General features: G+C 41.9%; 1 protein-coding gene across 1 annotated transcript in view; it reads left to right on the forward strand.

Annotated features, from left to right (window-relative positions):
- The window catches only part of IMPG1 (interphotoreceptor matrix proteoglycan 1), an 89,738-nt gene that overhangs the window by 40,996 nt on the left and 36,690 nt on the right, over positions 1-12,052 (forward strand). Inside the window, exons 9-12 of the mRNA XM_054024479.1 lie at positions 791-811; positions 2,308-2,561; positions 3,591-3,667; positions 4,154-4,670. Coding sequence (XP_053880454.1) covers positions 791-811; positions 2,308-2,561; positions 3,591-3,667; positions 4,154-4,670 — 869 coding nt within the window. The remainder of the gene's footprint in view (positions 1-790; positions 812-2,307; positions 2,562-3,590; positions 3,668-4,153; positions 4,671-12,052) is intronic.

Consider the following 12,052-nt stretch of genomic DNA (forward strand, 5'->3'; position numbering starts at 1 on the left):
TCAGTCAGTAGGGGCTGGTAGGGTTGAGAAGCCAGCATATTCACCAGTTTAGAAGAGTTAGGGAGTACATTGGACCACTTAGTAATGATGTCACCTCGTGAGAATTAGAGATCAGCTCTGATTTGCTCCACTAGGGTTTCCCCGCTCATTCATCCTTGACTGACAAGAAAATTGTTTTGTGGGGTCTGCAGCAGGGGTTGCTGCTCTGTTGGGTACAGGGGTGGGTGGGTGTGGGTGGCAGCTTAAGGGCTCCATTATGGCTGGACTAGAGGATTCATCGGGGAAACAAGAACAGCGGAGTGTTATGTCTGTCATTAAATTATAGAATGTCAACATAAGACATGTCCTTCAGAACTGTACATGGTAGGTAATAGGTCAGGTTACTTCTGAGGCTTAGATTTGGATAGCAGCCAGTCACAGGCTCGGTCCCAGCTTCTCTGTAGTATTGAACTCCACTGGGGAGGTGCAGATTAGGAACGACAGCACCACAAATTGTGTCATTTGTAAGGGACTGGGAGTTCAAATCTTTGAGCAATAGAGTACAGTAAAATTCCTGCTCACATACTCAGACAGAGCAGAAAGATGCCCATCATTTGGAGGGGAAAATGTGTGAAGATGGACAGCAGGCTGACATTTTTCACATTGAAATAAAGATGACAAAGGATAGGTAAAAGATAAATTGTCCTGAGATAAATGTGATATATGACTGCCTGGCTTAACAGTTTACATGGATCTTTTCTTTCTCTTTTGCAATCCATTATCATGTCCTATCTTGTGTGATGAAATGAAGCCGGAATATGGAAAAATATGGGTAATTCAGCTGCATTTTTTTAAAAATAAATGTAGTGAATAATTTGATAAAACACTTTATTTATTAATGTGGCAAAGTGAATTAATTTGTCTTTTGTTCAGATACAGACTCTGTGGTAAACAAGAAGCATGGCTTCCACTTGCATTTTAAAGGCTCATTTAATCAAAGTGTAACATCCTATCTGTGAAGAGGGACAAAAATTCTTTAGACTAAATAACTACTAGATAAGCAACATAACATTGATTTGAACAGTTAAAGATACCTCTATCCAACATAAGGTTTAAGTAGAAAATGGGAAATGTCATACTTTAAATTATGTTTAAAGGAGTATTTTTGGCATGACAGATGCTTGCTAGGTCTGTTTCCACATACACAGTCCCTTCAGTAAGTACGTAGGATTAATTTGCTACTTCAGTTCCCAGTTGAAACAGAAGTTGAACAAAAAAGGCCAGCTATATCTCTGAGAATGATTTGATAAGAGGCAAACTGGTTCTCATACTTAACTGGTAATATAATATAGAATGTAGAATATTTTCTTACAGCCTAAGAATGCTGCTGGAGAATAAGATTTATTATTTACATCTGATTTACAACAAAAATGGCCTACTCCTTTTACTGGATTTTTAACATGTAGTATAAATGTAAATTCATAGCACATCCCAGATAAGAGGCCAATTCCTCTCCCTTCAGTTATTCATCATTGTGGAAAGCTGTTTCACAATTTCTGTTTTTAGAATTAATGTTTGTTACTCGTGTAAAAAAACCTGTGTATTTACCGCTTATGAAAAGTGACAGATTAATAGTCCTGCAGATCACATCTTCTGTTTAGCTATTGAACAGGAACAATACTGCAGGTTTCTCCAAGATAGCCCAAGCTACATGACTCACCCATGACCTGGAAGAACTAACTTAAATTGTGAAAAGTTACTTTTGTTTTCCATGCATATTAAGTCCTTAGCTGCTCTTCTAAGACAGCTAACAATATTACCTATTGGGATGGGAGTTTGGGAATCTCACCACTATAAACTGAAATGAGTTCACCAACTCATTTCACATAGGCTATTGTAGTCAACAGATGGTTATGACTTTTTGTCACTGCCAGCATGGGTTTATGACTGTATTTGAATTAATGACCTAGGAGTGAAAGACTTAATGTTCTATTACCAATCCCACGAGCCATGCAGTTCACCGGTTAAGCTTTAATTGGATTATATTTGCCAATGCTTACATTTTCTTTGAACAATGGATTTTTTTGGTTAATAAATCCAGTGTTTGTGTGCATGGAATTTTTAAATTTAATTTTTAAAATCTCAGTGGTGGAAAAAGTAATTTGGAGGTAACAACTCAGTTAGATAGATAATTAGGTTAGAAGTATAATTACATTACTTTTATAGAACAATTTTGGCATATTGGGGGCTATAAGAATCCTTTTTAAAACGTTTGCTTGGCATATAACTGATTTTGTTGTAGCTGATCATTGCATTCTTGCACTGCAGGTCAAGCAGCACTGTAGCACGGTACGTTGTGAATTTTGAGAGAGAGAGCTCAGAAGTAAGAGGCACTGGGGATGATATCTCAACTATTGGCTCCAATAAAGTTGAAAATGAAAAAAGCCCTCTTAGTACAAAGGAAGAGGAGGAGATACCAGGAATTAAATTCACAGTAACAGACCTTCAGCAGCTGGTTGCCATGGCACTACAGGAAGACCAGTCCTTGATAATGGACCTTGGAACACTACAGTTTACTAATGGTCAGTACATATAGGCTGATAAGTGCATACATCTAAATCTCTCTCTTGTTAATTTATGAGAATCATAGAATATCAGGGTTGGAAGGGACCTCAGGAGGTCATCTAGTCCAAACCCCCGCTCAAAGCAGGACCAATTCCCAACTAAATCATCCCAGCCAGGGCTTTGTCAAGCCTGACCTTAAAAACCTCCAAGGAAGGAGATTCCACCACCTCCCTAGGTAACCCATTCCACTGCTTCACCACCCTCGTAGTGAAAAAGTTTTTCCTAATATCCAATATGAGGTTTAAATAAGATTTTTTTCCCTTCCCTTCCAGCTTATTTCCATTTGGTATAATTAACCTGTTAGGATGTGAACTGCCAGGCTTCTAAAGGGTTCATGGGTCTAAATGAAGTGTGCCAAAATGAAGTTGCTGTATTAATTTAAAAATAGTCTAAACTATCGATAAAAAGTGTCATGGAAAATTTCTTGAAAATAGAAAATTTTAATAATGTCAACCAATTTTTAAAATATTACATTTATTTTTTTAAAAAATATGGCCTTCTTCAACAACCAAAACCACCCCCTTTTTGTGAAATATTTCAACCAGTAGCTCCACTGAGAACTTGGGTACAAACCCAAGAAAGCACTAGATTTAGAATTACAATGGTGTGGGCGTAGGGCAACCCTGCGGTTATTCATTACACAAGTCAGCATGGCTCCTGTGGATACATTGAATAGTTTGTGCTTAAACTGGTTTTAACCAATAGCAAAATTCTACAGTATCTCCTTTCCACTGACTATGTAATGCATAATACTGAGTGCTGCAAATAAATTTCTGCTTTATTTCCTATAGTAACTTAAAAATAAAATTTACCTCTCATTCTCATTAACTCTGATTTTTAAAAGTATTTCAAATGAATCATTTTGTTTCCGTCAGTTTTTATCTCTATTATAGAGGTTATGCACTTTGATCAGCATTCAGTGTGCCATTATCTTCAATATGCAGCTTTATTGAAAAACATACCTTGCCTTTTGTTTTGTTTTGCAGAAGCTATTAAACCATCTAGTGACTCAGACAATGATATCAAATCAGTGGTCACCATTGCTCCAGCAGGCACTGAGTCGGTAAGCTAATTCTGCTTCTCTCTCTCTCAAAGGGAAACCAAAATAATCTAAAATTCCCCCCACACACAAACTGATGCTAAAAATAAATAGAATCCTTATAATAAATGCAGCCAGTATGAGTAGTATGTGTTATTTTGCAAAAGCAAAAAGTAATTGATTGCAGTATTTACATGTGGAAGACATTGCCTGGTTTCCTCTGACATTTATAGGAATTACAAGTTATTTGGGGAACCCTCATCTAAACTATACATCTCAGTGACTGAGATAGAACAACGCTCATGGTGTAATAAAATGTGACTTTTGCTCAACTGATTTTAAAGCAATGGACAGTTATATATTTTATTTAGGATCACGTTCACATATGACAAGCATCGGTCCATATTTCATAACTATATAATTGAGCCAATGGTTGCAAGACTTTGTGGCTACATTGTATCAGACTCTCTACTAATGAAAATGTAAATGTTCTCTGAATTTGATTTTCAGGATGATGGTTTGAGTGCTGAACTCCCACTAGGTTACCCTAGTCCAGCAACGGTGGAGCAGACAGGAGACGATTTGATTAGTGAATATACCACTGGAAGCACTATGCTAAGTGGAGATATCAGTGAAAATTTTATTTCATCTAAACCTGCATTTCCTGCCAAACCCTCAAGCGAATGGGCTAAAGAACAAGAATCAGAATCTTTAAAGGAAACTGAAGACATGAACATTATTATTGACCACCAAAGCTCTACAGTGCCTTTCAGTACTCTGGATAGCACCGATGGCTCTTTAAAATCAGAGGATTCTGATTTACCTCCTCCAGCAGATGAGTCAGCCAGCAATGATTTAAGCACAAGGGAATCTGAAGTCCCAGCTGAGCAGGTTGTCACACTGGCAGCTTATACTACACCACCTAACTTTCTGCAACCCAGCGATCAGAAGAGTGACGCTGAAAGGAAGAAAGAGCAGACCGTTAGCACAGATCTGGGAGTCAGCCAGGACAGTCTATCTGGACAAGGTAGGTTATAAAACATCTATACATGAAGACAAATAAGAGACACCCAGCTATCGTGCCACATATCTACAATTTAGTAAGTAGACTAAATATTTGCTTAAATTTACATTTTGAGTTGCAGCTGAATGAATATCCTTACATCATCAAGAGTGAAAATATGAGTTAGAATTTTTTTGACATCCACTCTGAGCAAATGTGTCTTTTAGGTTGACTTCAGGGTTAGTAAAGCAAGTAAAAACCACAAGTACTTAAGGGTGAGGCAGGATTTATATAGGGGATTAGGGTAGGATTTCACAAACCCAAGGAAATCAAAGAAATGCCAAATAAAATCCCAGACCAACCATAAATAAGAACAGATCCAGTATTCAAAAATGGAGATTAAATTACCCACATAAACTACAGGCACCTCAGGCTGAAGTCTGTAATAAGTACAATAACAGAATTTATCCCAAAATAGGAACACCACAAGCACCTAGTACAATGGAGTCTGGGCACTACAACAATACAAATAAATAATAATTTGGAAGAGTATGGATTTTCTAATAATCTGATTGAGGATTCCAAGGTTTTAAAAAACAACTCCTTTTCTTTACAGGTTTCAGAGTGGCAGCCATGTTAGTCTGTATCCTCAAAAAGAACAGGAGTACTTGTGGCACCTTAGAGACTAACAAATTTATTTGAGCATAAGCTTTCGTGGGCATCGGATGCATGCAGTGGAAAATATAGTAAGAAGATATATATATATACACACACACAGAAGACATGAAACAATGGGTGTTACCATACACACTGTAAGAAGAGTGATCAGTTAAGGTGAGCTATTACCAGCAGGAGAGAAAAAAAACTTTTTGTAGTGATAATCAAAATGGCCCTTTTCCAGCAGTTGACAAGAAGGTGTGAGGAACTGTGTGTGGGGGGGGAATAAACATGGGGAAATAGTTTTACTTTGTGTAATGACCTATCCACTCCCAGTCTTTATTCAAGCCTAATTTAATGGTGTCAAGTTTGCAAATTAATTCCAATTCAGCAGTCTCTCATTGGAATCTGTTTTTGAAGTTTTTTTTGTTGTAAATAGCTCACCTTAACTGATCACTCTCCTTACAGTGTGTATGGTAACACCCATTGTTTCATGTTCTCTATGTATATATATCTTCCTACTGTATTTTCCGCTACATGCATCCAATGAAGTGGGTTTTAGCCCACAAAAGCTTATGCTCAAATAAATTTGTTAGTCTCTAAGGTGCCACAAGTACTCCTGTTCCTTTTCTTTAGTCATCTATTCCATTCTCTCTGTTTGGTAATTTGATTTACAGAACTCTGATGCATCAGAGTATGCAGAAGTCCACAGGATCTTCTGTAAGCTCTTTAAGTTCAGAAAAGGGCAACTAAAATGATTAGGGGTTTGGAACGGGTCCCATATGAGGAGAGATTAAAGAGGCTAGGACTTTTCAGCTTGGAAAAGAGGAGACTTGAGGGGGATATGATAGAGGTATATAAAATCATGAGTGGTATGGAGAAAGTGAATAAGGAAAAGTTATTTACTTGTTCCCATAATATAAGAATTATGGGCTAATGAAATTAATGGGCAGCAGGTTTAAAACAAATAAAAGGAAGTTCTTCACACAGCGCACAGTCAACCTGTAGAACTCCTTGCCTGAAGAGGTTGTGAAGGCTAGGACTAGAACACCGTTTAAAAGAGAACTAGATAAATTCATGGAGGTTAAGTCCATTAATGGCTATTAGCCAGGATGGGTAAGGAATGGTGTCCCTAGCCTCTGTTTGTCAGAGGGTGGAGGTGGATGGCAGGAGAGAGATCACTTGATCATTACCTGTTAGGTTCCCTCCCTCTGGCGCGCCTGGCATTGGCCACTGTCGGTAGACAGGATATTGGGCTGGATGACCCAGTATGGCTGTTCTTATGTTCTTATATGACAGTCTCTATGAATAAGCAATACAAATCTACAGAGAAAAAAAATACATGTGGTGTGAAATTCTGGCTCCATATTAATACCAAAACTCCCATTAACTTGAACCAACCCAGTATTTCATCTGTGGAGTCTGAAATAATGCATGAACAAAATTCCGAGGCGCACAGAGGCGTCCAGTCAGTATTCTAGAGCACCATATACAGTGCAACCCCTATTTTACATACTAATTGAGGATTGAAGAATTCATAAAATCAAAAAGTTTATAAAACTGAACAACTCACAGTTACAGTAGGTACCGTGCATAAGTCACAGTACGAGGCACTGTATCGCTTTCTTCTCGTCCTTCAAATCACTGCAAAGTAATTTCCAGTGCATTGAAGGCACCAGAATATGAAGAGACGTCAAGTTGTTCTTCATGACCTTACTTTTGTTAAGTGATTTTTTTTTCTGTTGGGAAAATTGGTTTGTATAATTGGTCATTTGTAAGATCGGTGCTGGTAAAATCAAGGTTCTGCTGCATGCATTTCTAAAACAGATGACTACAAATAAGAGATAAGGTTGGCACTATAATTTCTTCCCTGTCTCTTCCCCTCTTTGTCTCCAAATAAAACCAAACAGCCTACCCAGTTTGCCAGTGAGCAAAGAGGCTCCTGCCCTCACTGCTAGCCAACCAGTCAGCCTCTGAGCCCAAAATATAGCTTTCTTGGCTTTTTTTAGCCAACCATCCCCTACTGCTTCCAGGATGACCCTGGGGCAAGCACTAGCAGCGGGAGGAGGCAGGGGAAGGAGCAAGCCAGGGATCAGTGAAACAGATCAATACTGTCTCCATTCAGGAGAACCATCCTGTCCCCCCCCCCATAGCACCATTTACAAGCCTCAGAAAAAAACCTTGGAAAGCAGGGAGCCCTGAAAGGTTAAAAATCTCTCCAAGTTAGACAGTTCCTGAGGGTGAAACCTTCCAGCAGCCACTGTTGAGCATGGAGAGGTAATTAAGTGAATGAAGATATGTGCAGCTATGGCAAATTAAAGTGGGCCACCCAAATTTATGATCTGGAACCGGCACCCAACATGGGATTGGTCTTTCAGCAATATTCTCAAGTGTTTTGTCTAGTGCCATTTCAAATAGGTCTCTCTGGAGCTAGAGGGACCCAGGGGCTGCTAGGGGGACCCAGGAGCTGAATTCAATGCCTTTCCCCAGCGCTTGCAAATTCTGTAAGCACAACAGAAAAGGCATTTTTAAACTGACTCCATCATACACAGTGCTTGAATAGGCAGTCTGATCTCCCAATGATCTTCTAAGACTCCTTCTTTGTATTTTGTTACATTCTGGTTGGTAGGTATTGTTAGGATTTGCACCACATATATGGTGTGATGTTTGTTGGAGGAAAGTTTCTGGGACAAATGGATCTACCATGTGTGTGTAAATGTAGTTGTGGACAGCGTTTCTATATTTGTACCTCTGGTAAGTATGGTCAATTTAAATTTATATCTAAGCTTCAGAGTACTCAGTGCTCTACAGTAGTGGTTCTCAACCAGGGGTTCGAGGCCCCCGGGAGGCCATGAGCAGGTTTCAGGGGGTCCACCAAGCAGGGCCAGTGTTAGACTTGCTGGGGCCCGGGGCAGAAAGCCGAAGCCCACCACATGGGGCTGAAGTCCGGGGCCCTGAGCCCCACCACTCAAGGCTGAAGCCAAATTTAGCTTTGAGGGGGCCCCTATGGCATGGGGTCCCAGGCAACTGCCCTGCTTGCTATCCCCTAATGCCGGCTTTGGCTTTTATATGCAGAAAACCAGTTGTTGTGGCACAAATGGGCTGTGGAGTTTTTATAGCATGTTGGGTGGGCCTCAGAAAGAAAAAAGTTGAGAATCCCTGCTGTCATGAATATAAGGGGAAGGGTAGCAACCTTTATGCATCCTTGGCAGCTGTACTGAATTGCCTTACCTGTAAAGGGTTAAGCAGTTCAAATAACCTAGCTGGCACCTGACCAGAAGGACCAATGAGAAAAGAAGATACTTTTAAATCTGTGAGGGGGGGGAGGCTTTGTTTGTTGTTACGTATGTTGTTCCCTCTCCGTACGGATGGAGAAGCCAAGCAGGTACAATATCATCTGAAAAATATACCTAGAATAATCCATTTAAAACCACAGAAACTGAGAGTTACCTTCCATCCTGGTTTTGCAGGTGTGATTCTATTACTTTTTTCTTTATAACTAAAGTTCTTCTTTTAAGAACCTGATTGATTTCAGTGTCCTGAAGACAAAGGGTCTGGTCTGTGCTCACATTGCTAAGGCAACTGGTTGGTAGTTTATTCTCAAGCCTCCCCAGGAAAGGGGGTGAAGCGGCTTGGGGGGATATTTTGGGGGGATAGGGATTCCAAGTGACCCTTCCCTGAATATTTTGTGTAAATCACTTTGTGGTGACAGCAATATCATTCTAAGGGTATGTCTACACTACGAAATTAGGTCAATTTAATAGAAGTCAATTTTTTAGAAATCGATTTCATACAGTCGATTGTGTGTGTCCCCACTAAGTGCATTAAGTCGGCTGAGCGTGTCCACAGTACCGAGGCTAGCGTCGACTTTCGGAGTGTTGCACTGTGGTAGCTATCCCAGAGTTCCTGCAGTCTCCGCTGCCCATTGGAATTCTGGGTTGAGCTCTCAATGCCTGATGGGGCTAAACCATTGTTGCGGGTGGTTCTGGGTACATGTCGTCAGGCCCCCCTCCCTCCGTGAAAGCAATGGCAAAAAATCGTTTCTCGCCTTTTTTGGTTAGCCATGCTGAAGACATACCATGGTAAGCATGGAGCCCACTCAGCTCACTGTCACCGTATGTCTTCTGGGGGCTGCTGGCAGACGCGGTACTGCAGTGCTTCACAGCAGCATCCCCTTGCCTTGCTGACGGCAGACAATACAATACAACTGCTAGCCGTCATCGTCGTCATCCCGTGGGTGCGCCTGGCCGACCTCAGTTAGGTTGGTCGGGGGCACCTGGACAAAAATGGGAATGACTCCAGGTCATTCTCTTCTTTAAGTTTCATCTAATGGAGATTCAGTCCTGCCTGGAATATCATGCCAGCTGGAGGCTTCTGCCTCAGGCTGCTCTCCCAGTCAGCAGCACCGCGCTACCGCACCTACCCCAGCCTACCCCTTGCTCCCATGGCTCATGAAGCCTGGACAGTAGTAAGGAGCAGTTCAACTATAGGCTGAGCAAGTGCATAATGGTGGTAGAATGTGCCTTTGGACGTTTAAAAGCTCGCTGGCGCAGTTTACTGACTTGGTTAGACCTCAGCGAAACCAATATTTCCATCATTATTACTGCTTGTTGTGTGCTCCACAAATATCTGAGAGAGTAAGGGGGAGACCTTTATGGTAGGGTGGGAGGTTGAGGCAAATCGCCTGGCCACTGATTATGCACAGCCAGACACCAGGGCAGTTAGAAGAGCACAGCAGGGCACACTGTGCATCAGAGAAGCTTTGAAAACCAGTTTCATGACTGGCCAGGCTACGGTGTGAAAGTTCTGTTTGTTTCTTCTTCATGAAAACCTGCATCCCTTGGTTCACTCTACTTCCCTGTAAGCCAACCATCTCCCCCCCCCCCCTTTGATCTCCACTTGCAGAGGCAATAAAGTCATTGTTGTTTCAAATTCATGCATTCTTTATTAATTCATCACACAAATGGGGGGATAACTGCCAAGGTAGCCCAGGAGGGGTGGGCGAGGAGGGAAGCACAGGGGTGGGTAGTTGTAGGGGCACCCCCTAGAATGGCATGCAGCTCCATCATGTAGTAAGAGGAGGCCCTGAGATATAAACCTTGGTATCAGAGGCCTGGTGTGAGGCCTAAGGCCTGAACTAAAGTAATGGTCAAGACTTTGCTAACATAAAGCAAAGTTAAGCTGTGAGCCAGAGGCAGGCCCTGCTCACAGAAGCTGGCAAGGAAAGGGCTGATGCTGCAAAAAGAGACATACCTAACAGGTACTGGACACCAGATATCAGAACATACACTATACTGGAACATTCCACAGATAACATGGAACAGGCCGACCCATCCCAATGACGGGCAAAAGGGTAAAATGATGGATAGAGTTGTTTTGATCGAACCAACATGTACAAGGTGAGAGGCGGCACCTTACTACGTAGAGGGGTTGCACCTCAATACGTCAGGAGTGATGTGTAACTTGTTTGTACCTGTGTATAAGAATGTATCCCTGGGGTGGTGTCTTTGTCCAGCCAAGGAGGCAGTGGAAAGTCCCGCCACTGACTGAGCTGAGTCCATTGCCAAGAGGCACTTTCTCGGCGTATGCCCTGAATTAGGCTAAGAAACCTACAGGGAACTGCAATTGTGTCCAAGGTCGCAATAAACCTGGCCGAGGTGCCTTCGTACCTTACTAGAGTCTGTGGTCATTGGGGGTTCTCGTCGGGTTTGCTGTGTCAGCTATCTGCAGAGTTGGGACAGCACACACAGGGAGCACATGCACGCAGCCGAGTGATATCAACACAGGAGAAAGCAGAGCACCACACCGGTAGCATCTGACAACACATCATAGAAGCGGCATGTCTGGGGCTCTGACCCAGAGTGGCCGTTTGCCTCTCTGGTTCTTTGGTAGGCTTCACGCGGCACTGCTGCAGGTCCCTGGTATAACCTCTGTCCTTCATGCCCTTGGAGTTTTTTTCAAATATTCCGGCATTTCGTCTTTTGGAACGGAGTTCGGATAGCACGGATTCGTCTCCCCATACAGGAACCTCCCATTCGGTCCATGCTGGAGCTCTTTTGCAATTCTGGGACTCCATGGTCACCTGTGCTGATGAGCTCGCTATGCTGGCCAAACAGGAAATGAAATTCAAAAGTTCACGGGGCTTTTCCTGTCTACCTGGCCAGTGCATCTGAGTTGAGAGTGCTATCCAGAGCCACTACCCCAAATTGGACCCAGCAGGGTCAATTTCAGCACTAATCCCCTCGTCGGGGAGAAGTACAGAAATCAATTTTAAGAGTACTTTAAGTCGACAAAAATGGCTTCATTGTGTGGAGGATACAGGGTTAAATCGATCTAACACAATGCTAAATTTGACCTAAACTCATAGTGTAGACCAGGGCTAAGACCCTGACACCTGCTCTACAGGATGAGCTACAGATACATTCCCTGTCCTGAGGAACTAAAAGACAAGTATGATAAGATGTGATTGTTAAGTTTTCAGAGCAGGGACTTTGTCTTTTTACCTAAACCACCTAGCGCATGTTTGGTCATTATAAAACAAAAATAATAAGTCACACCAGGGGACTTAGAAGAGTGGTTAATACGTTATTTTTACTTTAAAAAAATAAATTTCATGTCTATGGGCCTCTCAGATGAAAAGAATCCACGATAGAGATTTGTGTGAGGAGATATCCATGTATAGTATGTGGTGTCTACATTTCCCTCATCCTAATCGCCTAATCCAAAATGGCCTTCCCTGCCATTTCTTT

The sequence above is a fragment of the Malaclemys terrapin genome, chromosome 3 (genome assembly GCF_027887155.1).
Source record: "Malaclemys terrapin pileata isolate rMalTer1 chromosome 3, rMalTer1.hap1, whole genome shotgun sequence".
In the NCBI taxonomy this organism is placed as follows: Eukaryota; Metazoa; Chordata; order Testudines; family Emydidae; genus Malaclemys; species Malaclemys terrapin.